Source organism: Struthio camelus, chromosome 1, assembly GCF_040807025.1.
Source record: "Struthio camelus isolate bStrCam1 chromosome 1, bStrCam1.hap1, whole genome shotgun sequence".
Taxonomy (NCBI): Eukaryota; Metazoa; Chordata; class Aves; order Struthioniformes; family Struthionidae; genus Struthio; species Struthio camelus.
In genome coordinates this window covers 124,989,679-125,017,092 of record NC_090942.1, presented here as the reverse complement: position 1 = coordinate 125,017,092, position 27,414 = coordinate 124,989,679, and the positions used below count along the sequence as shown (strand labels likewise).

Sequence of the window (27,414 nt, the reverse complement as noted above, 5' to 3'; positions counted from 1 at the left end):
ACCAACAGGGATTATACCACTGGGCACTCAGGATGGCACATTTTTTTCACAGCACCTATCACACAGATTGCAGCGTGACAGCCAAGTTCTTCCTGTCTTCACTGGAAACTTTCCAGTCCAAAAGGATAGTAGCTCAGAAGTAGGATAGCCTGATATATAAATAGTAAACTAGGAAGCAGGTTTGCAAGAGTGAAAAGATTTACCTCAGATACATTCCAATTGCATATGCACAGAGAAATGAGTAATCCAGTGCGCCCAGCAATTGCTTGTAGTTGTTCTTATCTAAGAATACATTTTCAAAACAAATTAACAGGTTAAATGTACCAATAGCTTTCCAACAGTTTTTACACTATAAAAAACTGCTAGTGAACCTGCACTGACATTTAATTTTAAATAGGCACTTGTAGACTTAAGCATGAATTTTGCTAAACATTTTATTAAACCAAAAAACCCCTCTACAACTTACACTTTTATCTGTAACATATTAGGAAAATAATGCTAGGCCTATTCTTAATTCCACTGTATTCAAAACGGCACTCGGCAACAGAAGAAATATTAGTTATTAACAAGTTGACCATTCCCTACAGCTTCTTAGACAAGAGAAAAACACAAACAAAACGTAGATTGAGTGGACCAGCACACTGAACATGACCGTTCTACTCCACTGATATTCATGACAGTGATAAAATGTCAGGGAATGACTGAAAATCTCAGTTAAATTAAAATACAATTAAATTTAAATTTAACTTCTAAATAGAAAAAATATTTGCCTACTTAAGTAAAGGATCAGGTTTATAAGCTACTCAATAAGCTGGCAACCCTATTCTGCAAGAAAGTCCCACATTTCTCATCATTACATTGGGGAGAAAAATATGCTCTAGTTTAGATACACAGCAAGTAATTCCCTTTTAATGACCTCTGGACCTTGAACTAAAACAGCAGAAGATTATAATGACTTGCTTTTATTCTTCTCAATTTTTTTTCCCATAGTAAACATTTTAAAGATGAGTCTAAATTTCTACACAAGCACGCTTTCTGATTGAAACTCTACTGAAACATCTCACAGTTATAATAGATAAAATCACGTCAGGTGTTTAAGTGATTTTAAGTAGGAAAGGTTTTGTTTGGAATATCAACAAGAACATTCAAAAGAAAGCACTCCTCCCAAATGCTTCCACATATGAAGAACAAATAGCAAGAGGCAGATAATCCAATTCTCATTATCAAGACACTATCATTTAAAAAAAAAAAAAAAAAAAAAGTCACTCACCAAATGGCTCCCAACCGCACTGAGACACATTAGATGGCTTTTTGACAGGCTGAATCTGGGCAGCATATTCTCTGTAGGAGTTGAGCTCAACTTCATGTGAAGCAGCACAGTGCTTATGCAGCTCTCCCTGATATAGAAAGGGAATTTAATAACAGAAGACTCGCTTGTAACAGAACCCTGCTAAACCCCATGCGCAAGCAAATTTGACCATTCTAGCTCTATATGAACCTGTGTCAAACCCGCTGAAATCAGCAGAATTGTTAGCCAATGTGTTTTGTTGTGTGAAGCCACTACTACATAACAAAATAACTGGTTGATAACAACATCCTATAGCGAACTGGTGTTTCTGATTCTGAAGGATTTTGAAATGCTTCACTAACATCAAGCCACTTTACCCATTTTTACTCATCAGTCATATATAACGCAGTCCCAGAGGATTTTGCCACCAGCTTCACTGGGAACAGGAGTAGAGCTATAAATGACCAAAAAAAAAAAAAAAAAATCCCACAGGGTCCACATTATATATCGCTATATTAGATTAATTCTCATGAACAGTGGTAAGTATAGGCATAGCTGTTCAAAGTCTTAAGCCTAAAGAACGGAAGCACACACATTATTCTAGGAGTGGTCTCACGAAAGTTTATTAAGTAAATAATAAAGTGTACCACCTTCATCAGTTTTTCATCTTTTAAACTACTCCAAGTTAAACACTGCCTTTCACAAAAGAAAATACTGAAAAGGAAGAGTATTTCCTTGTTTAGTAGGAGTAGAGGATGTTAAATAAGGACATAGCGTTGCTTACCTTAACTATACTAATAGGTTTCCTTGATAGATGGAAGCTGGCATATAACAAGAAAGTGAGAGTGAAAATGAAGGCTCTATACCTATAACATAGAAAAAAATGTGTTTGAAAATGATTTTATTCAGATTTACTTTTAGCACTAAGCTATATTATATACTAATACATTAAAATATTACAAAAGTTATTGTTATTTTGGGAATAACTGAAGACAACTTTTTTCACGTTCTCTAACAGCCAGAGAAACCACATTAGCATGAATGCTGTTTTAGAACATCCGACCTGACCTAACTTTTAAAGGAATTACCTGGGTGTAATACACAGGCAGAGACAGGATCACATGGTAGTGCTGTTTCTTTCTGAACTTGGATTGTGTGCAGCTGATTTGCTGAGTTTATATCCTTCCTTTAGGGACCATTAAAAGGCAGTTCCACATTAAACACAGTGATAATCAGATCTCACATATTATTGGTCTCATCTGGTTTCTGCTAAGATCAGGACATTAAGGGTGGTTGTGTGTGCTGTCACTTTGGTTTCTCTGAATTGTTGGGTTTTTTCTTTCCTTACCGCTTTTAGGATTTTTGCTTTATTTTGCCTTCCTCTCTAACAACAAGGATCAGCCTCTTCTAGAGAATGCAGAGTGGACAGACACCGGAAGTGTGCACTGTCAGCCGGAGTACATGAACATAATTAACCAGCTTGGGTTTTGGGAAGGAACCTTCCCCTCATCCTGACCGGCATCTTTAGGTCTTTCTCTGCAGTATGTCTGAATTATAAGGACATGTCATAAACTTTCTGTCACTGAAAGGGTTTTAAGCAAAGATGGCAATCTGAGCTGTTCTATTCTCTCCCTGCAGCACATACGTTTCAGTTTTTTAAGAAGGAAATGTTTTGTGGATTTACACTTTTAACAATGCACAAAGATCAGACTAGATCTACTGGCTCCTTCCAGCCTTGACCTTAAAATATCTGTAGATAAAGCTACATGCATAAATATAACGCTCTGATACCACACAGCCCATTAGGGTTCCTAATTTGTAATTAATCTTCTGCAGTCATTCTCTGCCTTATAAACTTCCATATAACAAGGGTCTCGTTTTATATTTCTGGCATATTCACAAATAAAATTTTAAAAAGAAGTGAGTTATACTGTAAGTTATTCACCCCCATTACTGAAGGCATCCTCACAAGCCATAAAAATTGTAATGACTTTGTCCTTTCCTTGCTGCTCTACTAGAAAAAATATGCGATAAAATTACTCAAATGGGAAGTGCTAGGTCTTTCATTTGTTACTTCTTTGTTACTCACACACAACTGACTCAGTATTCTCTCTCTGAGAAAATGTAAGAGCTGATGTCGTTCGACCAGACTTCAGAAAAGCTTCCAGGATTAACTTCCAAAAGCAAAGGTTTTTTTTGTTTTGTTTTTTGCAATTTATATTACAGTAGCAAGAACCAAAACTGACCTTCTACTAGCCCTTACTATGCATCAATTTCTGGAGGAGAATACACATTTCTAGTCAAGACAAACAAGCTAATCTCCAGCCCCCTTCCCACCTAAGAGTTTGAAAATAAAAATTTGAAATTCATCCTTTCAAGTACATACCTTGCAAAGGAAAGGACAGAAGGGTTTATTGCCTAGCACACTTGATAAATAAGGATCTATAATACAGTCCACGAATAAGTTCCCCCATCAATGTATGCCAGCATTTAATGACAGCAATATTTGTGTGTTACACAACTATTATTTTCTTGCTTTATATATGAAGCAATGAAAAGGTGAAAATAGAGCAAGACACCAGAACCGTCTTTCCCAGATATAAACTCACATTGTTGAAACTAAAGATCTGCAACATACTTCAAGACTTACCATTGATCTCTTGAAAATAAAGTGATGAAGCGAATCCCAGGAGGAAGCTGAGCCATCTACTCTACAGCTGGTATCAAATTTTACGCAGCACAATTATATAGAGCCATGCAACTGTAGACTAGCAACAGACTTGGAAGATACACTGCAGAGCTGAGCTGATCTCCCTTAAGGTTGTCTTCTGATACGTTTGGTCACTACATGGCCAGCTCTTCACTCTAATTGTGTTAATTGCTGATCTTTAAAGGAGAGAGGTTGGTATGTAAGTGTTCTTATCAAGGCATTCTACGTTTAAATCAGCAATTATCCATTTCAGACACAAGTAATAATTAGCATAACTAACCTCCTAGACATCAGAACGTAACAGAGAACTTTAATTCAATATAAATTAATGCCTTTTCTGAATTTTATCCCTTATCAATAAATACTATTTTGAGAAGTCAACAGAGCACAAAGCAGAGAAGGCATATACATTTAGGACATGACCCAAAGCATGCTGACATCCGAACACTGCTTTTGGCCCAGAGAGACTACAAATAGGTAATTCCCCATCTTTCAAAGATCTACTTTAAAACATCAGAAACGCTTACAAGGTTGAAATTTGTTCAAAAATGACTGCAGCGTTTTCAGCCCAGGACTGGGACCTGGCAACCTTGGCTGTCTCCATCCTCAAGCTGCAAACACTACAGCCAGCAGATCTCAATCAGCACTCCCTCAGCCAGCCTGATCCCCCTGTCCCAGCATCGGTGTTGTACAAAGCATGAAATCAGCAGAAATCTCGGGGTGGGGAAGGAAAGAGATGTTTTTTCTACCACTTGGGCACGCATTCTACGCCCACTTATGCAGGGGGCCAGCACAAAGAGGAAGGCAGGCTCACATGCGTACGCAACACTGGCGGGAACACCGAGGCTGTGAAAGCACCAGTTCAAATTGGCTTTAAATGTTGTAAAATTCCTACCGTTTCTTCAAACCCTGGCCAAAGCCCCTAAACAGGAAAAGGTGCACTGTATTCTTTATTACAGGCTCAGCAACAGGAACTAGCTGCATTGTTATTTAGCAGCAAGTTTAAGCGACTGGTTGAGTAAGACAACAAAGGCATTGTAGGCAAAAGGTGTGACTGCAGCTCACGTAGACCAGCTGAGCCTCCCTGTGTGCTAACAGCAATGCGTCCCAGCAGTATAGCAGATGACATACCAGGACTATGACTGTCACCTAGCAGTGCCCCTGCCTGGGTCTCCGACAGATCCCCCTACCCTTCTGGTAGCCAAGCTAGCAGGCTTAAATACAGCACCAGCCATGCTTCTCACGGAGATTTGGTAAGATACAGGACTCACTCTCCCAGCAAACAACAGGAAGCACGCAAAAGAAAAATCTCCTTTAAAGAAAATACAACTGTCATGATCAAGAGCCTATCCTAACCTGGGATTTTTAGAAGCTGCCACCTGCAGCTTCCAGAGGACAGGTGTGAGCCTGTCTCCTCTGGTCTTTATTCCCCTATCTTACTATAGAAAGCACAACTGCGCTCCTCTTCCGTTGGCTGAGTGGCAGCACTGAGCGGCAGTGGTATCTGTTGCGTCAAAACTGGCAACTTGAAAACTTAATCATCCACATAAGCTTCATCCTCGGGAATGGAAGAAATCTGCTCCCTTTTCACATAACCAAATATCCCACCAAAAGATCAAGGGACTGCTCTTCTACATAAACACACATTTTTGTCATGTCTTTAATTCTTCACATTCACCTGGTTCAGCTTGACATCTCATCTGCCCCTTCCCTCCAATGAAATCTCCCTCCTGTAAAACAGAACAGACTTGTTAATCTTGTTTGGTATGTTTTTTGGGTTTTGTTTTGTTTTTTTTTTTCCCTCCAAATCAGATACTAGTTGTGCAATTAACCAGCAAACCCTCTGGTCATTCCCACCTCTCCCACCATGAGTTTCCCACCTCCTCTCCGAAGCTTCAGGGGCCAGGGAAAGGGCTACCCTTCCTTCCCTCTGCCACCCTCAGTGTCGGACCTAGTGGCGATATAGTCACAGCTCAGGTGGCTGATCTGTCTGAAAACCAGCCCTGAAAAAGAGCTGATCTAACAAGAAATATTAGCTCACTCTGTGGCCACACAACTGCTAAGTGGGATGCACCTGAAGTAACAGGAGCATAAAGCCAGAGACTAAAAGTGGGACTGCCCCTTACAGCAACAGCTAGTCATTAGGTCAGCTGAGCTCTACACTCAAGTCGTCAAATGCTCATCAGTCATTTTGTGCTTGGCAGAACTGAGCTATGGAGAGCTCCAGTGGGAGAAGAAAGGGAAGAGAAAAAGAGGTGGGAAGAGGCCGCCCAGGGTAGGAGTGAGCTTTTCTTCAAGCAGTACTCCAGTAGTAGCAGACCTGTTTCAAGGCAATCCTAAACTCATCTCTCCTTTCCCACAGTTGTTCCAAATACTGAAACTATTATTTAAGTGGCCATACTCCAAGTGAGAAGGCAGAAATATCCACTGGAGGAGGAAAAAAAAAAAGTAACAGGCTAGCAAAGAACAAAAAGCTGAAGTCACAGACCTCTTAAAATGGTTCCCTTAAAATATAAGGGGATAAGGTAATTATCATTCATGGAAATAATTGTTAAACAGGTTACTGTTTAATGGCTTTAGTGTAAGAAGTCAAAAGAAGACTCTCTACACATCTTATAAAATATTTTAATGCTAAGCGGCCACACAAGGTCACACATCTGTGCACCTGCTGCAAAGACCGTACTCACACAAAAGCGAGTACCAAAACCACAACCTCATGATGGCATATGCTTGCTGTAAATCCAGGATCATGTGGCTTCAGCAAAGACAACTGGACTGTCAGCAGCATTCAGAGAACTGCACCCTCACTCTCTTTGGCAGGGAACGATTTCATCTTATCTACTACAGGCAGAGAGACCCAAACTCTGGCCTCACAAGGACTGGAGTGGATGTCATGCCCCGAGTTCTCATTTACTTGTCAACCATTTACCTCTGTCTCCATGAGTTCATCTGTTATTCATGGCTATGCTTTTCACAAACAAATAAAACCTTCCTCATGAGCAAAGGACCCTATGGCAATGACACTTGTGATAACAGGTTATAAAGATCTCATCCCGCTGTAGATGAAACCAGAAGTTATTCTTCAGAAACAACATTAATAAGCTGTAGCAGAGAGCAGGTAGTTTACCAACACATCTATTCCATTTCTCTGTTATTAACAAAGCACAAGGATAAACTTCAGTTCAATAACTCAACTGGTGTCCTGCTCTTTCATTTTCAACAACTGCTCTTCCTGGCAGTGCAAACAAATACCTTCACTCCTCCTTGTTATATTGCCAGATATAAAACAACGTTCTAGTACTAAGTTTGACCTCGTACTTACCTTCCACATTTTATATTGTACCTTCAGGCTTCACACTGCACTGTCTGAATCATAATTCCCTTAACACTTCAGGGAAATACAGCCATTTTTTACTGGCTTTTACCACTGCAAATACTTTAAACTTTGGCTGAGCTGAGCTGTGCTATGCTGTGCATTGGAGAAACGGTGCGATGGCTCCTGCTTGGTCCCTATCTCTTTGTGCACAGTTACTCTTGAGGACAAGCATGCATTACCCACTGCTCCTCCATACACAAAATTCAAGTCCTGGTCAGCGTGTCCTTTAGGATTCAAGATGGCTTTGGACACATGTAGATCAAAGGCATGTTGTAGTTAATGCCTGGCCGCTCAACACCTGGATCATAAACTACCAAATCCATCAGCTTAGGAGGTTTCAGAACAATCTTAAATGGCAGCATTCCTTCTGTTTATCATTAATGCACAAATTTGAAAACAACTAATCGTGACTTTAAAACGTGGGAAACCATCCTTGTGATCACGCCATGAATCTATAGCCAAGTAACTGCATTAGCCACTGCACTGAACTGGAGGCTATTGCAACATGAGATGGCTAAGCGAAAGCCAGTGCAGCTGCCCAGTCTCCCTAAATGTCAAGTGCCAGGCTTGGCACTTGGACGAAGTGCTTATATGCAGGCTATCCTGCACGGCCAGGCCGGGAGAACGAGGGAAAAGTGAGAACACGTCTCTCCCGAGGGTGGGCCTTCCCCAGGGGTATCAGATCCGACCCCCAGGAGAGCCTGCTCCCATCTGCCTAGGAAGTTTTCCAGCACCGGTTCAATACCATCTAGTGCTGATCTCCACTTCTGGCTTTCAACGTGGCTTCAACACCGCGCGCCGGAGACTCTGTGCCTGTACTTGCACACACCGAGGCACACCACCCTACATCTACCGTTTCCTCTAATAAAAGGAAACAGAGGCTCCTTGAAGAGCAACCCTCCCTCGGCTTCGTGCCTTACACCAAAACCTGCCGCGAAATTAACCGCTGAGGATCAGGTCTCAAGAAAACCCCGCGAGCCCGAGGCGCCGGTGACCTACAGGAACCTGCATCCTCAAGGAGGACAAAAAAAAAAAAAGGAGGAAAGAAGAAAAAGGAAGAAAGGAAAGGGGGGGGGGGGCGGTGTCTAACCCCTCAGCAGCACCCAACGCCCGAGGCGGGGAGGGGGCTCGGCCGGGCGCCCCCGGCCCGGCCGCTGCCGCCGCCGCCCCGCGGGAAGGGGAAGGGGGTGCCGCCGCCGTTCCCCGCGGCACGGCAGGTGCACGGCCGCCCCCCGCCCGCCGAGCCTACCCGGTGCCGCTGCGCTCGCTCTGCCGGCGACGGCGGCTTCCTGCTTCCTGCTTGAGCTGAGCGGAGCGGCCGGGCGCGGCTCCGGCTGGCCGCGTTGCCGCCCGGCCGCGGGGAGCTGCGCGGCGGGACCGGTCTGCCGCGGCCCCTCCCCTCCCCGCCGCGCCCCGGGGGAAGAGGAGGAGGAGGAGGAGGGCGCCCCGCGGCGGCCGGGCGGGCCGCGGCTCGGCGCGGCGGGCGGCGCTGCGCTGCCTCCGCGAGCGGGGGGCGCCGCTAGTGCCGGCGCGGGGTGGGGGGAGCGGCGGGCGGTGGGGCCAGGCCGCGGCGGCCGTTAGAAGTTGCGCCATCGGCTCACGCCTGCCTGCCGGCCGCCCGGCCCCGGGCTGTAACGGCCACCAAACCGCCGCCCGCGGAGAGGAACCGCGGCCCCCGGCCTGCCCCTCGCACACGGAAGTGGGATCCCCCCCCCGGCCGCGGTGCCGGGCCGCGGGGCTCGGGGGGCGGCGGCGCAGCTCCGCTGCCGCCTGGGGAGCCGCGGAGAGGGAAGCCGTGCTCTGAGCAGGCGCTATCTACAGTTTTAACCCACTAGTTTTTAACCCGAGGCGTCCCTTGTTTGTCACGTTTCGGAGTTGTGGCTCGGGGGTGGCTCCATACGCTCCAGCTACGCTTTTTTTTTTCTTTTCTTTTCTTTCCTTTTTTTTTTCTTTTTGTCTGACATCGAGAGTTTGATTTCCGATGAAGTCACTATTCCCCGTGCTGGGTAAATTTGCACAGGTGTACAAGTTAGCACTGCCAGTGATCCCCCTGAAATCACTAACGCTATTTATTCTGTTCAGCCACGAACATTCAGAAGTCATGAGCCAGCCTTCCTGAAAACTGACAGAAAAAAAATCGATGGGACTCTTTCTTTCAAACAGAAATCACTTATTTATTTTATTTGCCTTCTGGTTTCCTGATTCTGCAGTGTGTTTTCATTTGCAGTAACTATCCGTATTTCAAAGCTTCGCTATCTATACAAACGCTCGCTTCCAGGGGCTGGTGTATTTCTTTGCCTTCATAGCCTTACCAAAGCTTGAAATGTGATTCTGGTTTTTTAATCCAGAACTTAATAATTGTTAACAGTTGCTGCGTGCAGGTTTTAATTACTCTGTGTAACACAGTTTCCTCCTTGCAGTTCCTTGCCTGCCTGGCCCCGGCAACCTGCTTATGGCACTCGCTAAAATGTAATTTTTATTTCATTCCTTCCCTCTTGCCTTGCACTGCCTATGTCAGCAATCACAATAAAATAAGCTCTTCGACTCCCAGTGAGATTTTCTTAGGCCTGATGTTTCAAACCCTTACACACATGCTCTGCCTCACTGCACAATGACAGCAATGATACTTTTCCTTCACTTTCTCCCAGTCAATAAACAAGACCACCTCCCTTAAAGTAGTATTTGCAGAGTCAGGTTCCCGGAGTTACACCTGAGTGTTGCAAATGCAGGCAGGCGTTGCACAGACTGTTGTTTTTAAACTCATCACTAGCAGATGTAGATTCCTGCCCAGACTCACATCCTTCTAGCTGAGATTTGTAAATACTGAAACTGAGGTTAAAAAAAATCTTCCTATCTCCTCCCCAAATGCTAATGCAATGGTCTTGATTATGATCAACCTTGTCTTCTACGTAGACGACTTTAGTTCATAGATAAAAGCAAAAGCTCCTACTCAGCACCAAAAGGTCTAGCATTACCACAACTTTTACAGAACCATCGTGTGGTATAAGACAAACTATAATTTCATCGCATGTCTTGGGGAAAGGACAGTGCAGAATTGCTTATTGACAATACAGTCCTATGTCATTTATGAATCCAAAAGAAAATAATCTGCCCTAACCCCTCATTGGCTCAATTGAAATGGCCGGCGCCCTAGGCAGGAGAATTAAGCTCATCTGATTCTTACGCTCTGAGACGGAGCACAAACAGGGATGTACCAGAGGTGCTTTAGCTCTCCACATTTACTGTTCCCCATATGATACTGCATGAACCGGATAAGGAAATACTTCAAGACTCTTTTTTTCTTCTGAGCAGGTGCATTGTGGAAATTGCTAAGAGGATATTTGTTCCTTGAGGTAGAAAAACACATCAGATAGAGACAGGGGTAAAACAGCCTGAGCAAAACATCAACATATGTTGATGTTTATAATTTCTGCTGCATTAACCATTTAGCAGAGGCAAAAATAGAAAGGGGATGTTCCTCTAGGAAACGTGCTTTACTTGAAGCATGCCACTGCCTTTTTGCACCAGCACCAGATGGCACCCAGACACCACTTATTCCGACTGGCACACACAAAAAAATGAAGACTTGTCTCTTTATAGCAGAAAAGGTAAGACCTACCTCACTGCATTTGTTTGCATGCATAATTAGCCATCCCAAATTATCATGACAACTACTGTCATTATGCAGGAACTTCAGATTTTCAAAATTTATTTTGGCTTGGCTCTTTTTCAGTTCCTTAAAGAATTTAAACTTGCTTATATCTTTCTGTCTTCAGTTACAAGCAATTTGCAAAAAGTGCAAGCCAAACAGCCACAAAACCCTTTTTTTTTTTTTCCTGCTTAAAGTAGAAATCACATCTCCCACTAAAATAAAGGTCTCTCCTAAACCATTCCTCTAACATCACTGAAGACTACTGGCTGCCACATTTGGCACAGCTGCTTTCTCTGCTGTGCTACTACTCGTTACCAGCAGCTAAAGCTGTCAGAAGCCAGCAAATAAGTAAGAACACATATATATAAGGAGTGATTTGAGCTTGTACTGCTGTTTACAGTAAGGTGTACGGCATCAAAGGAGAGTCAGAGGTCAACCTGACATAAAAAGAGTTCTACAGCCAGGAATAAACAGCTAACAAATAAAGCACAAACAACATTCTTTAAAATAATATATATAGTATCAGGCCTCACAGAAGAGAATAAAAAGGACATTTTGCCAGTTCCTGTTCAGAAAAAAACCACAAATGAAGGATATTGTTCAGGAAATAGTTGTATTGATAGTAAACATAGCAACAGCTGGGCTTTTTAAGTCTCTGGCAGCATTCACACTAGCGAAAATAAAAAAGGGTGTGTTCTTGTCTCCAAAACCAAACAGAAGTAAAGGTATAGGCACTGGCAGATGTTTAGTTATACTTCTGCTAACACCTCTTTTGGAAAATATAATTTAATTCCCTAGGTAGACAGGTCGATTTTATTTCCACTGAACAAGAGTTGTGCTCTTAACTCCCCAAGCCCTGATTTAGCAAAACACTTTGAAGTCAGTGATGTCAGTAGTCTTTCGTTTGCTGAACACATGATGCTGGCTGACTGAGGTCTAAATGCAGATTACTGCATCCTTTACGTGATTAATGTATCTATTTTCCTTCCAGTAAATGGCATGAGCATATTTTATGATTTATAATTGCATGGACGGAAAAGACTAATCAGTTTAGCCATTGAGTGATCTCTTTGCCTAGGGGAATAGAAAAGTTAATAAATTCTTTCCATAATAATGGGTTGTTAAATAGTATTTTACTATATAAAAGTTGATATTTTCTTAGACTTTATTCCAAACAACTAGCAGAATTCCCAGAACTGATATAATCATGGCTCTTAGCTGCCTTTATTAGTTTTGCATGCTTTGTTTTCCCATCACAGCAGCTGGGATGTTATATAAGCAATTTACATCAACCCTGGGTGCAATCCAAATAGAACCTGCCATCAAGCCTTGGCAAACAAAAAAATCCAAAAGCGCCAAAAAGAAAAACCAGGGAGAGAGACTGTGAAGGACGTTTCTATATGGATGGGAGTGGACAGATAACAGGCCTACTTTAGCCATATTCAGGAATGGCTGGAGAGGAGCCAGCTTTGGCTCTTCTTTTGGAAGAGCTAAAGCTGTATATATGTATACACGTAACACAATATGTCCTGCCTGTTAATGGGATTTTTTAGCTCTGGCACAGAGCCGCACTAATATGACTACATAGCTTCCAGACTGGTACTTTTGTCACATCTAGCTTGCAAGAAAGCTAGTGAGAAACACCAGTGAATATTTTCAGAAAAGGAGATCAGTAAGCAAGATCGCTGTGCCAACAAAGCTGTTTCCCCAACCAGATCAGGACAATACTCAAGAACTAAAGACGACTTACGAGGAAAATCTATAACAAATCGAACATGAGTGGCAGTAAAACTGCCTCCATAACTCCTACAGAAGGAGAGATATTGATATAACTTCAAAAAACATTCAGGAATAATAGCATTTATTTGAACCCCATGAGTTGCCTATCAGCCTCCCATTGCATTCAGAAAAATGAGATCAGTTATGCTGATCATATTCTACTAATAGTCTCACCGAGGCTTTTCAGAAGGGTGCAGAGCAAACTGTTAAATCATCTGATGTTTTCTGATTAACGATTTTTGTGAGAAGCAGTTACAGCAACAGTGATGTCTCCTGGGGTAGGAGCTACTGAAGGAAGTCCTAGGCAGAGCTACCACATGTGGCCTGTTGTAATAGGGACCAGTGGCCCCTACAGCTGGGATGCAGGTTCCCTGGTTAGAGACCCAGACCAGCCCTCTCATACCTTCCGCTGCCTGCTCACAGGAAAATGGTCAAGAATGTACTGAGAATCCAGGATTTTAAAAAATATATTTTTACAAGCTGTATTATTATAAATGGAGTCTGCAAAACAACATATAGACCATCTTGCCTTCCATATGATTTCCTTTACCAAAGCCTGGATAAGAACAATGCGTACACTGAAGGAACGATATAAAGAAAACGCCACTAAAACGTACGTAGTCCCATGATCGATCGATTTGTCTATCTGTCTGTCTATCTGCCTGCCTATCTGTCTATCTGTAATCTCTTTGCATTGGCCTTGCACTAGAGGAATATGAGGAAAAATGTAGCCTTTTTATTTTCTTTTTTTTTAAATGCTTATTCATCCCTTTTTTTTTTTTAATCTCTATTCATGGGAGTTCCAATGCTTTCACGATACATGCAAAAACAACCGAATATTCCAAGAATGGAGCCAAACAGAAGAAAGTTTATTCTGAGGTTCTTATCTTGAAGAATTTAATTCTGTTTCCAGCAGGAAACAGGAAAGTTTCTCTTGTTACTTTGCCTTTATCTCTACTCCTCTTAAACTGACTAGTGAGCTGAGTAGAAGTGCAAGAAAGGGCTACAGAAACAACTACTGAGGAGTAAACAGATTAAAATAGACAGACAGATTGGGTCAATTTCCTTTCTCCACACTTATGGGCGAGTGGAGGGTAGTCATAAGAGAAGAAAGGGCTGAGGTGTTTTTTAATTCACAGAACATTCACCAGTCTATCAACGCTTGAGATAAAAATCAAACACCAGACTAGTTACAAATACTATGTATGGTAAAAGCCGAAACAGCCCAGAGTGGAGAGCATACACTAAAGCAACTGCACCTTGCATGTCATAAAGAAGATAAAGTATGAAGGTGTCCAAGGGGACAGGAATGAGGAAGCAGCACGTTAGTCCCATCTACCTCAATCATTTCACTCTTCTGTACTGAATTCATTCTGAGTTACCACATTAGGACTTCAGATATTCTGAACAAAAGCATCGTGCTGCTTTTTCTTTATGTCATCATTACAAACTATACTTAAATAAAGAATCTTAGGTTTGGGTTTTGTTTATTTAATGAAACAACAGCCATATGTAGAGAAAAGTAGAGAAAGGCTATACATAATAATTAATGCTACTTTATTCTTTTACTGACCATAAGATGTGTTTTACCTCATGATTAATGCTGACTGTCATAAAACTCTAGAGCAAAGACACTAGCAACAACTGCCTAAATTGAATAGAAATGACCTGTCCCCATTGCACTTTAATGGAAAGGAAAACCCTCTGTGTAAAAAAAAACCCTTGAAACTTTTCCTATATGTCTGCCTTGGCAGTAAGTTCAGAGAAACTGGAGACAGGGTTTAGCTACAGCAGAGCACTGCTCCCTGGATATTTTGGAGGAGGAAATTGGAGAGTTACATTTAGCCAAAATGCAATGAAGTACTACCACTGTTTCAATAATTACTCTCACAGTCTTTTTTCTTTCCTGATCATCCATTTTTCAGGCTATCCCAAAGTAACCTGTGCTTGGGAAGGCAGTTCTGAACTGAGTGGCTAGAAAGGTCATTCAGTTGTTCTCCTGGCTTGCTTATGAGCACAGAAAGATGCTACCTTCACTTGGTAGACATGCTGAGCAGCTTTCCTTTTGCTGTAAAGGGCTTAAAACAGAGCCGTGTGAAGAGAAGTTCCCATTTTGCAAAGGATTTTGACATTTCAGAACCTGGCCTCATTCTGAATTAGATTAAAAAAAATACCCAAATAGATGGAAGCTGGTGATAGTAAATTTGATTTTGTCCAATGTTTTCTCATGTAATCTAAGAAAATATTCTATTCAAGATATTTTGAATTCTTTAACTGTGTTTGATAGTATATATTGCAGAATAGTAAGAACTCTTCAAAAAACCCTGAAATCCTTCTTCCCAAACAGGAACTCCAATTTGGATGTTATTTTAATTCCCTTACATTACAGTTTTCTCCCAAAAGGTTGATGAGAGCTACCTGCTTTATATTTCAGTTTCTAGAGGAAAAGAGTTGGTTTCATTAAGTTTCTCTGGCAATTCCAGTTTATACTTAGTTAGTATATGATATTGACCATACAGTATATTAGCCTGTAGTTTTAGCTTGTATAATCTGAGAAAGGCGTAAATTAATGCCTTTTAAGAGATAACAAAATATTTCCCTACAGAATTCTGTTTTTTAAGTATCTCTCAAAAGATACAATCTTGCCTAGGCTTCCCTTCCCCCACTATAAGAAATAAATTGTCACTTGCATGTCTAATTTAGCCCAGAACAAAACTTGACTTGAGTATCCAAGGACCGGGCCTCAGAAATTAATCAACTCTGTGAATAATGATTTAACAATATGTAAAGTGAGGAAATCAACTTTGAGTCAGGGAAATTACCTCAACTCTCCCTATTATTTTTCATGGCAGAATTTGAAAAGAAGACTCCCAAGAGCCACGTCACTAGCTGGGTAGAGAAAAGCAAATTCAGAGGCATTGCCTCTGGCAGAAGGATGCAGGGTTGGGCAGGGACCTAGGACAGAATGCTCCTGGAGGGCAGGAAAGCCAAAGTGCACCAAGGCTGGATTAACAAGCATGCCACCTTTACCACATCAGGGGAATGTAAATGTAATGTGAGCAGCCTGCCGTATTTTTTAGCACCCTTTTGAAGGGAGATGCTGATTGCAGTTTAGAGGTAAACAAATAGACCTACCATTTCTAATGTCCGTTGTGAAACATATGTTTCCAAAGCTCAGTCAGTACTGGAAGCATCCCTGAGGCCAAGGCCTGGCACAGCAGCATTTCCCCTTCAAAATCTCTACTCTCTGCACTGCCAAAGGTCTCCCCCCTCCTAACACAGGGTAAAGTCCAAAGTGAGCCAGGAGCATAGCAGGCCTTAAAAGTGCCTTTTGGGCATTCCCCACTACAGAGGCTTGCATCTAAGTTCAAAGTGAGCACCTCCAAAGCAGAATAAAAGGAAAGCCAGGGCTGTCCTCTCCTGCAGAATGCACTATATGGAGTCCTCTGTCTAGCAGCCCTTTGCTTCACTGTGTCACTCTGCCTTTCCCCATTTGTAAACATCTCTGGGAGCAACGGCTTTGAGGGCTGCTTCCCTGGAGCTCTCTCTCTCCAGTCAGCTTCTGCTCAGTCTATACGTGAGGAGTTTCTCCAGGATAGCTCCAAGCTATGCCAGCTGCTGTCCTCTTCTGCCAGGGCGACAGTCAGTGCCAGCAGCTGTCAACAGAGCCGTAGTCAGAGCAGAGCAGATAATTAGCACATTCACTAGCCCTCTTGGGCCTCTTGCCATATGAGATTTACTTAATTTCAAATTAAATAAATTACTCAGTTTACAAAATCAGCAGGACCTTGAGAGTATTTACAGTATGATGCTGGTCCTTTGGTTTGACCTAAAAGAGGAAAGAACAAGAAAAGAAGGGTGATATTAGCCCACAACTGGAAACTGCTTTCAACAGCAACACACTAACTTTAGTCTGACTTTGAAACACACTTGACGAAACGCAACTGGAAAACTAGAAACTACAAAATATATCTTCCTTGCCACTAATTATATGCATTTGTATAAGCTAGTTACCCTCACAAGACAGTTACTCAGTATAGAAAACTTTAAATAATGCATCACTCATTTAGGTCAAACTATGGGATCCTGGCATACAGATGTTTGTGCCATCTGCCGTTTCTCAGTTTAGGATAGTTGGAATCTTATAAAGAAATACTTCCTGCCCTTTTCCCAAGAAAAGTGAACTGTCCCTCCCTCAGACCTCCCCTTCCTCTTTCAGGACTCTGAAACAATGCATACAGCAAAACCATTTAGTGATAATTAGGCAGAATGTATTTGACAGCTTGTCCCTGCTTCCTGTTTGTGATGTCCCCTTGGCTAAGTGAACTTTCAAGCTAAAATACATATCCAGTTATTTGCCATCGAGTTTGACAAGGAGCACCACTATATAAATCCCAAACATATTTTCCCCTGCAACTCCGAGCCACACAGTCTGCTTAGAGTTAATATGCCTTTCACAGAATGAATAACCATTTTTTCATAATTAGAGATGTTACCTTGCTGCAGATAAAGGGATTTAGCCTTCTTTAGGTGCAAAAAGAAACTTAGGCATCATCATGAGCAAGAAAGGAAAAAATGAGCAGACTATACTCGGGGTAAGTGTACGCATATCCAGTTCTGCAGGAGGTAAGTGATTAGAGCAGTAATTTGCATACTCTGCTCTCACGTGTTAACTGTACAGCCATTACACAAATTAGACCACCCCCTAATCAGATGCTGGGGATTTGCGTGAAAGAGAAATAGGTATACAATTTTGAGTTAATAAATGTACATTAAGAGTTTCTTAATGCTCTGTCAGCTAGCAAAATTTGATTTCAGCATTCTTTAATATTTCAGACAGAAAGCACTCTCAAATTAGTAACTGACTGCTAACTCGGAAGCTAAAAGGGAGAGGGTTTATTAGCTAAGAATGCAATGACGTGTAGCAATATTTGTCTTCCTTTTTCATCTTTGCCCAATTTAAAACAGAGACACACTTGCCACATAAGTGACATATCTTAGTACCGGCTATTTAGATTGCTCCTACAAAAACTGACAAAGTTACCGGAATATATGGTGAATCTTCGTATAAAGGTGACCCTGGTTTTCTTCTATTTTGAGTGGTGAAGTTTGGACCTAGATTATAAGGTGACCTTCATCACATTTTCTAATCACTTGCCACTCCTTTTGCTGCCTACCTCAGAAACTTTATCTCCTCTGCCTAGCTAACTGCTTCTCACCACAAATTTCCTCATACGGCTCCTCTTTCAAAACCTCGGCCATGAAATTACTATGAGAACTGCGGTGATTTCCCCAACTCCTGTATCGCAGACAGACCCTGATTCCCACCAAGCTCCTGCAAGTACTTTGAAGCAGGTAAAAGAGCTGCCGCTTGGCAGAGAAGCAAAGTACCGCTTGCCATTGAGCAAGACAACCTGCTCCTCAGCGTCCACAGGAACTTGGCATGAGCCACAAATGCAGTGGCTATCAATTCCCTCAGCCAAAGAAGATTTTTAGGGCATTTTCATCTGTAAAGAACAACAAAGTACTATCTTGTATTCAGGTAAATAGATCATATTTAAGAACGATTGCTTTTGATTGTTGCTGCTCACGTATGAAACATAGACAAAAATGTGATACACAAAATGCAAAACATGTCCTGTCCGTATGGGATATTATAATTGCTTTATATACACAGAAAACCATTACTATGATCATCCTTCTCACTCCTATTGCTCATGAACTTACTCCCTTCTAGTCTCCTCAGCCTTTTGAGAAAGGAAGATCTTCTTCCTACGTTAACTTAGCTGTTATTTTATAAGCATGGCATCATGTTTGCCAGCTGAGGTGACTGAGCTTCTGATCTGAGTTACAAGGATCAGTTGTGAAGCTGACTGAAGCAGAGAAACTTTTCTCATCTAGAGAAAAGTCAGAATACAAAGAATTTTCTAACTATTAAGATCATTGAGAATTGCAGTCATTAGAAGGAGGACAAAAATCATTTAGTGAAAGTAAAAGCAATTGTGTGAGCAAAAGATGTTTTACGTGATACAAAAACCCTGGATGCAGGAACCATTTTCAAATCTGAAATGCTGTTTACAGCTGAACAAAAACTACTGGGAACTCTCAAAAGGCATGAAAGAAGGTCTGTGACTGTTTTGAGAGTCAGAGGTCTCAAATCCCATCTCCAATGTAACAAGCCTGTTTCATAGCACTTATAGTACAAGCATAGGGAAAACTAAATCAAAGAAGAGTACAACAGATCAGACAGTCAGTCTCCCATGCTCCCATGCGTTCGCCTATTAACCCTATAATCATGTGAGACTTGCTGCACCTCCTTCAAGGATTTCGGCACTGACGGACAAGAGTCGTGGGGGAAGCTCGCCAGGCGGAGGGGCTCTGATCCCGCGGAGGAGGAACTTTTCAGTTTCTCTACAAATTTTCTCTGCTCGCGCCTGCTACGCTTCTCCTCAGAGCGCAGACGGCCACACGAGGCGGCTGGGCGCTGACCCAGCCCCGGGGCCCCTGCCGCCCTTGACTTCCCCGCTCCCTGACCCCGGCCGCAACAAGCCCAGCAGCCCCGGGGCCGGCGGAGGTTTAGGGGAGCGCACCCAGCCGGGGGGGCCCCAGCCTGCGGCAGCCGCAAGCCGCCCCGCCGCCGCAGGGGGCCGCCCCGTCCCCTCCCGCCGCCATGGCGAGGGGCGGGGCCGGCCGGCCGTTGCTCTCAGCACCGGGGACAGCAGCGCGAGCGGGGGGGGCGGCCGCGCGGCGTTGCCATGGCGGCGGCGGCGCGCGGCCCCGCCCCCCCCCCGCGCCCTGGTTGTTGCCACGGTAACGGCGGCGCCGAAACGGCGCCATGTCGGAGCTGGGCTCGGAGGAGTCCGAGGAGTCCGAGGCCCCGGCGGACTTAGGGGTGGGCCGGGGCGGTCGAGGGTGTGCGGCGGCGAGGGCCGGTGCAGGCGCCGCGGCTGGGGAGCCCCTCGCTGCGGCGGTGCGGAGCAGCACGGGAGGGGAACCGCGCACGGGTTGCGAAGTGCTCCGCCACGCGTGCCTCGGGGCCACGGGGGGCGGCGGGGAGCGCAAGCGGGGAAGGGTAGAGTGAAGGTTAGTGGCCAAGGGGGTCTGGATCCTGTACGTGAGCCGTGCCGAGCCCGGGAGAGCTCTCGGAGTACTTTATCAGTGGGCACGGGAAATTTGCAAGTGGTGCCGTAGTGTTTTTGGTCGGGCCCTGCCTAATTTGCTCCAGCGGATGAAAATGAGTCATCTGCACGTTGCAGTAGTTTGTCAGGAAGGGAGGGAAGTCTCTGGGTGCCAGGATCTGCTGGAAGAGCCTTGCATAGGCAGTAGATTTATTGGCCAAGCGCTCCTGCAGACCCTGATTCGAGCAGAACTGGCGTGGCTCCGTTTCGTCCCTCGTCAGAGTAGATTCAGTCATGTCTCTCCCTCTTGAAAATTCATTTCTATTTCTTTACCTTGTGTGATCAGGAATATGATGGTGAACGCAATTCAGAAGGTGAACGACATGGACGTGGAAAAGCACGACTACCCAATGGTGATACATATGACGGAGAATATGAGCATGGTCTTAGAAATGGACAGGTGGGACAGTAACTGTGCTTATGTTTCAGCAGTTCTGTTAGTTGGGTAATATATTACAGTGGGAACTGACAAGTACTTTATCTACACCAAATATGTTTCAGGGGACCTACAGATTTACAAATGGTGCTCGCTACGTTGGAGAATATCGTCAAAACAAAAAACACGGCCAGGGCATTTTTTTTTATCCAGATGGATCAAAATATGAAGGTAAAACACAGAAAACAGTTGCAAGGATATATATAACTGGAAGGATACATTTTTGCCCCCTCTGGAATGCCAGGAGATAGTTAAATGGATTGTTCATTATTTTAAGAAGATACCTTTGCTGTGAAACTCTTTCCTTTCATTCCTCTTTTACTACAGGCTCTGTGAGGGATACGGATTTTTTTTATTTATGTAGATTTATTTATGTAGATTTATTTGGATTGTTGTGAAAAGTGTGGTATTTAGTAGCAGTTTATTCTTCTCACATCTTCCTTTCAAGTGGTGTATTCCAAGTCCTGAGTAATACTGAACACCTCTAAAAATCACTACAATCTTGTATCAATTAATATAGAAATTAGCTAGATTCATACATGATAACTTTACAAAACGACCACTACACAGCACAATGCAATATACCACATCTCATTCTATTTTTTATCATGTTCTCATTAAAGGAGACTGGGTGGATGACCAGAGACATGGCTATGGAGTTTATACCTATGCAAATGGAGACAGCTATACTGGAGACTGGTTTAATCACAATAGGTTTGTTTCATTCTTACAGTGATTTTTCAAGTCACCCAATGGCTTTGAAATGCAAAAGTTATAACTTTTTATTGAAAAGTTATTTTCAAGGGAGGACCTTGGCAATTAAGTCTAATCCGAGTCATTTCAGTTACTTAAATCATACAGTTGTAATACCTTAAGTATAACAACATCCTATACTCTTAATCTTCAGCAATATACAGCAAAATTATTATTTTCTCCTTAGGCATGGGCAAGGTACGTACATCTACAAAGACACTGGATCTAAGTATGTTGGTGGCTGGATAAATGGAAACCAGGGAGGAGCAGCTGAACTTATCCACCTAAACCACCGATTTCAGGGCATGTTTTTGAATGGAAATGTAAGTGTGCCGAAAAATTCTATATTCATATGAACAATTAACATATAGTTGCATTAATATGATCTGTTACCACTTAAAATAAGAAGCTAGGCTCTCCATTTTTTGGACCATTTCTTGAACGATAAACGTAACAGGTGAAACAGAATTAATCTGCAGGACAGAACACAAAGTTTCTCTGCATCTTTGCTTTCAAACAATATTGTTATTAACCTTTGTATTAATTTCACAGTACAGTGCATTTTACGTTTATATGTTTAGAATGTACTAACTATAGTTTTGTTATTTTATATCTCTATAGCCTGTGGGTCGTGGCAAATATGTCTTTAACAATGGATGTGAACAGCACGGTGAATACGTACGCTCAGAGCAGGTAAAAGTAACAACGCAAACTATACTGAATATTGAAGAATGCTGTGAGTAAATCTACTGTCAAGTAATCTATAAAATGTCTTATAAATACTGGACTTAAAGTAGATCTAACCAGGAGGGAAGAGTAGTGGAGAGATGGTTAATAGGCCCGTCACAGCCATTCTGTTTAATAGATAGGCAACATTTTACCTCTAAGACAGAAAGCTGAAAGGTGTTAGTCATTCATAGTATTCAGCCAACTTCAGAGTTCTAAAGCATAGCTATTCTCTTCCAAGATTTGCAGCTGCTGAAGTTTCTCTACCTCTCAGTGCTTTAAAAGGCTACATCATTACCATTTTGTGCTGGTTTTAGAACACAGAAACATCATCTTCGCCACTCCCTTAATACCTGCTGGATGCGATTCTGGATTTTTTGAGTCCTCTTTTAGAATCACAGAATGGTTGAGGTTGGAAGGGACCTCTGGAGATCATCTAGTCCAACCCCCCTGCTCAAGCAGGGTCCTCTAGAGCACATTTCTCAGGATCGCATCCAGGTGGGTTTTGAATATCTCCCTCTTTAGGCTAAAGAGGAGGAAGAAGAGGAGGAGGAACGCTCATTACTCGTTGCACCAAAATGGAAAGTGACAGATATTACCAAAGTAACACTCTGGACACCCAATGTAGAGGAACCACCTTCTCCGAAAGAAGCCCTCCAGACAGCAGCAGAAGCAGCAGCAGAAGCAGCAGCAGAAGCAGCAGCAGAAGCAGCAACAACAGCTGTAGAGAAAGAAATGCCATCAAGTGCAGGTTTGCTCTGATGGACAGCTGGAAATATGCTTCAGACATTCTTCAAATATCCCCTGAACCCATGTTGCTTGGTTTTAATTTCTGATGGTGCAAGAGGCTTTTTTTTTCTTAGCCTCTAAAAAGAGGCTAAGAAAAAAGCCTCTACTGAGAGGCCTTTTTTGGTTATAATTTACCGAGTGTAGAGTATTAGGAACTTCCAAACCTATTCATAAGCTGCACAAGACGTACCTCTGATTTATCTCATATAGTATAAGATACAACTGTCTTGGGAAGCCATTTTAATCTCTTTCATGGCCCGATAGACAGACAGACAGATAAACAGTTGCAGAAAAGTTGGTGCTATTTCTCCCCAGAACTGCAGATTTCAGTCTGAGTTATTAGTTGCTGCATGACAATGACCAGGTGCAGATTTGTAAAAATTAATTTTCTTGCTCAAAGGAGACGTATTTCTAATTTCTCATGTTTCAGTCACTGATGAGTCTGCTGAGGGTGGGGATGATGAGCCTTCTCCTCCTGAAGTATTCAGTGAAGTTTTGAGCCCAATGAAGGAAGCAGAAGAGGAAGAGGAAGAGGAGGAAAGCAGAGAGGAAGAAGAAAACAAAGAAGATGAAGAGGATCAAGATAAGGAAGGAAGCAGGAGCAATCAGGTTGGTTGCATGACATGATGCATGTCAGTCAGCTGAAAACCTGCCACTGCTGGGAGGTCTGTTATCATGCTGAAGACAGTATGGGAAGCTCCACTTTTCATGAAGGGGCCAGTCCTCTAAAGAGATCTGCTGTTTTTGAGTAGTCAAGTTCATATATCTGAACTGTTTGTAGAAATTAGAAATCACACCACTGTGCAGCATCGTCTGTGCACGTACAGTTGACAGCTGCAAGAACTGCTAGGAGTCTGTAGTTAACAAAACTGAGTTTATAAGTTATTACACGTTTGTGCTAAAATGAGAAAACAGATTCCAGAGCCTTAGGAATTCTGGGGTTTTTGAGCACCCCACTTTTTCCCCTTGAATGAAACTGTATATTCTTATTCTCTCAACTGGAATTAAAGAACAGACAAAAACTATTTTGAAGAAACAAGTCTTAGGTATACATTATGAGCTGAACACTTAGCCAGAAGTTGGCATCTGACTGGTTTCTTCTATTACAGAATAAAGAGAGTTAGAACTTGGGTGCTCAGGTTTTCTTCTAGGCAGTTGAGAAATCTGCTTTAATACAAAACAACTAAGAAACAGCATAAAAGGGGGCAATCTATGTTTACCCATATTTAGTCAATAAGCCTCCACCCATTTAAAATGGGTTGTTTGCATTTATTAAATGTTAACGTCTGCAAAGCTACATATTTGATGCTGGGAAACATCAGGTAAATTTCTCCATTTATAATTAGTCCATATCCCAATAAATCAAAGCAAAAGCTGAGGTCAGAAACACTGTTACACCCTTTGAACATACACTGGAGGTATACCCTCAACATTTGGGGTAGCTCTTTGAATTCATCTAATTTACTTGCTCTCATTCTTTGCCCATCACCTCTGAAGCCGCTCTCCTGCTTCAGGGCAGACTAGTCAGCTAGCTGATATGAGGTGTAGGACTGACATCTAACAGCATCTCAGAGCTCAGATCAGATCCAGCAGGAATCTAAGCAGGGTTCCTGCAGAGCTCTGCTTTGAATTTGGGAAAAGTTCTTTGAGCCTGGTTTGTCTCAGACTCTTTGATTCAAACAAACATTTTTTGAATGAACTTGATTCTAACGCATTTTCTGGCCTACCCCAAGAAGACAGTTCTGGCATCCCCATTGTTTTTTGAAGAACAAAGTGGACCAATTATGTGTGGAAGCATAGAAATGTGATAGATGTTCTAGAAGTTCATTTTAGCTCTTTCATTATGTTGAAAAAATTTTAAAAGGCAGCGGTTTATTTCTAGGATAATTAGGCAACATATGTTTCCTTATCTTTATTGGTTTAGCAAGTTTAAGTTATAGTAAGAGGAAACGATTAGAAGAAAATATGCATTGTCCCATAGCCATCACTGTTTTCCCCCACACAGAATCAAAGGAAACAGGAACTGGATACAACTAAAGAGGAATAGAGCCAAAAAAGGACATTTCAGAGTAAATTGTTTCGGTATGGTAAGCCTGTAATACTTTTATAATAAAAATTTCTTTAACTGAGCCTTTTAATTGAAAATACTGTCACTTCTGTGTGGAATATATATTTCTGGCACACTTATGATCTCAGAGAGTGCTGTCTCAAGACCACTTTCTTTATTCCATGCAGCAGGTTATCAGTTGCTGATATTCTTGTTGATTATTCTGATTAAATGTTGATTATTCTGGCGTCATAAAGCTGTGTCCTTACATGCTTGCAGAATCAGGGCTTTGAAACACTTGACATACAAGTTCTTAAATGGAACGTAAATACATGCTATAACAGATCAGACCACATATGCCTGTAGACAAGTATATTGCTTCTGACAATCTGTATTCAGTTCTTCACAGGAAGATTACTTCCATGCCTGACAAGCACCTTAAGGTTGGCCAAAAATTCAGAACCTGGTATCCATCTTGGAAATTAGTTAAAGTGCTAGAAAGCAATCGTAAAATCATTTATGTTGGAAGGGACCTCAGAGTTGTCTAATCCAACCTCCTGCTCAGATCAAGGTCAACAATAATTCAAATCACGTTTCTCAGGTTTTTGTCCAGTCAAGTCTAGAAAACATCAAAGGATGGAGGTTGCGCAACCTCTTAGCAACATGTTCCAATACTTAGTTGTCCTCAGAGTGAAACATTTTTTCCTTATATTCAGTTATAACCTCCCATGTTTCAGTTTATGACCACCATGTCTTGTTCTCCTATTCTGTTCAGAAACAGAGAAACCCCTGGCTCTGTAACCCTCTCTTATGTATTGTAAGGCCTCTGTTATGTTCCCTAAAGCCTTCTCTTTTCCAGGCTAAGCAAGCCTAATTCCATCACTTTCTTCTCACAGGTCATAGGCTCACAGCCATCTCAGTGGCCTGCTGCTGGATTTGCCCAAGTTTATCAACAGTCTTCTAGTACTGAATTGGATGCAGTATTCCAGATGCAGTCTGGTATGAGATTTTTCAAGAGACCACAGACTCAAACCTCTCCCATTCTGGTAGTTCCTCTTTTCCTTGAGCCTTGTCTCTATGTACAGAGACCTAGGAGGTCTTGTTGATGAAGATAAAGACAGCATTAGGCACCCCTAGTTGTATCTATATCTACGGTCACTAGACCACCAGCTATGGGCCCACATTTTCCTTATTTATTCCTTTTCCTGTTCATGTAGCTGTAGAAGCTCTTCTGGTTGCCCTAAGCCCTCCTTTGCCAGTTTCAAACTGAGTTTTGCTTTCCTAACACCACCCTTAGATGCTAGGGTGGTATTTTTAAATTCCTTCATTGTAGCTTGTCCTTGCTTCCACCTTCTGTATACTACTACTTTTTTTAATCTTGCAGCTCAGTCTCAAGTGCCTGATTTAGCTTGGGGCCTTAAGTTGTTTACATGAAACTTTATCTACTTCCTCCTCCTGATCAGATTATCTGTAAGAAAATTACCACCATTATGTCACACTTACTGTTCTCTCCTCCAACCTGCAAGCTCTCAACCAGCGCGTAGGCTGTTCCGCAGAAGAGCTCCATTTATTCAAGCTGGTCTTTAACATAGAGGATAACCCTCCTTCTCATCTTCCCTTCCTGTCTTTGCTAGTGAGCCTGTATTCATCCACTGGAGAGCTCCATTTGTTTCAGCTGTCCTACCAAGTTGCAGTTTTTTCCAAGGATGTCAGAGTTCTCCATCTGCACCCAGAGCTCTAGTTCCTCCTGTTTTGCAGGATGGATCCATTTGTGCAGAAATACTTGAAGAAGGCTCCCTTTTGACTTGTTTTATCCTTCCCACGGGCTCACTTGCTCCCATGTGCTTACCACCCCTGAACTCCATTCCTTCACTTACTGCGAGATGTTATCACCATCCTCCAAGGTAGCAAGTTTAAGTCTCTCCTCACCAGGTTTGAAAACCTGTAGGCAAAATGATAGAAGCCAAAGCACTACCTGCGACAGCCACGCAGCCAGTTGTTAACTCTCAGGATTGTGTCCGCTCCTACTTGAGCCCTTCTCACGGAGGAAGGGGAAGACCACCCTGTGGGCTCCCACATCCTTTGCCCCCTCAAACCCTGTAGTCACTCTTGGTTTGCTCCAGGTCTCCCTTGGCAGTGTCATTGACACTCACTCTGCTGACCAACAAGCAGTAACAGTTGGAGGGTGAGATGAGCCTTAGCAGTCTCTCTATAACACCCAGGATCTGTTGTTTATCTGCAAAGCAACAAGCCTCCGATGACAGCACGCCTGGTCAGCAGACAGGTGCCCTTTATCCCCTAACAGGGGATCTGCAGCTACTACCGCTCATTACTTCCTCTTGGTGTAGATGCTCAACTTGGGTCCAGCTGGCTCTGAGGGCCCCCTTAATCACACCTGTCCCCTCCCCTCCTGTCCATGCTCTGTACTGACTCTGTGTTCAGGTTTGAGCTGGGAAAAGCGAGCCTTTCTTCTACTGCCAGGTTGCTTCCAGCAACCTTCCTCAGGGTAGCTCCCATCCACCACTCTGCCCCGCCATCCTCCATTCTCACACCACGTGGGCTGTCATCTCTGCAGGGCCCCTGCGAGACTCTGAAAACCTCCCACATGCCCTCCAGTGGGGCACAGCCCACTCACCTCCTCCCACAGGCTCTTCACCTGGTGGCACAGCCCAGGGCCATG

The 27,414-nt window shown here is 42.9% G+C and overlaps 2 protein-coding genes across 6 annotated transcripts in view; one reads left to right on the top strand and one right to left on the bottom strand.

Annotated features, from left to right (window-relative positions):
- Window positions 1-8,774, bottom strand: part of SLC37A1 (solute carrier family 37 member 1) — a 43,684-nt gene extending 34,910 nt beyond the window's left edge. For 3 of the 4 annotated variants that reach the window (XM_068914921.1, XM_068914931.1, XM_068914914.1), the window contains exons 1-6: window positions 8,624-8,774; window positions 5,677-5,728; window positions 3,939-4,174; window positions 2,073-2,154; window positions 1,271-1,397; window positions 204-282 (exon numbers count right to left, since the gene is read on the bottom strand). In XM_068914921.1, the coding sequence (XP_068771022.1) occupies window positions 204-282; window positions 1,271-1,397; window positions 2,073-2,154; window positions 3,939-3,994 (344 nt within the window). In that variant the 5' untranslated portion in view covers window positions 3,995-4,174; window positions 5,677-5,728; window positions 8,624-8,774. Of the gene's footprint in view, window positions 1-203; window positions 283-1,270; window positions 1,398-2,072; window positions 2,155-3,938; window positions 4,175-5,643; window positions 5,729-8,623 lie in introns of all 4 variants that reach the window. The other variant, XM_068914929.1, reaches the window with a different exon arrangement.
- Window positions 8,775-19,606: 10,832 nt separating this feature from the next.
- RSPH1 (radial spoke head component 1) lies at window positions 19,607-24,988 on the top strand. Of its 2 annotated transcripts, none has more exons than XM_068914903.1 (9): window positions 19,607-19,697; window positions 20,270-20,383; window positions 20,485-20,590; window positions 21,043-21,133; window positions 21,360-21,495; window positions 21,794-21,865; window positions 22,424-22,649; window positions 23,118-23,296; window positions 24,693-24,988. In XM_068914903.1, exons 1-9 carry the CDS (start codon window positions 19,641-19,643, stop codon window positions 24,732-24,734), a joined length of 1,023 nt encoding a protein of 340 aa, XP_068771004.1. In that variant the 5' UTR covers window positions 19,607-19,640; the 3' UTR covers window positions 24,735-24,988. The 2 variants fall into 2 exon arrangements, with proteins under 2 accessions (XP_068771004.1, XP_068770993.1); XM_068914892.1 differs by having other exon boundaries at window positions 19,610-19,697; window positions 24,669-24,985.
- The last annotated feature ends 2,426 nt before the right edge of the window (window positions 24,989-27,414 follow it).

What these genes read in the sequence shown, in the direction of transcription:
- RSPH1 (XM_068914892.1), top strand. Translation starts at nt 19,641, where the DNA reads ATGTCGGAGCTGGGCTCGGAGGAGTCCGAGGAGTCCGAGGCCCCGGCG. An exon ending in GACTGGTTTAATCACAATAG is followed by an intron (nt 21,134 to 21,359) that starts GTTTGTTTCATT and finishes TTTTCTCCTTAG; the next exon opens with GCATGGGCAAGGTACGTACA. An exon ending in AGAAATGCCATCAAGTGCAG is followed by an intron (nt 22,650 to 23,117) that starts GTTTGCTCTGAT and finishes CTCATGTTTCAG; the next exon opens with TCACTGATGAGTCTGCTGAG.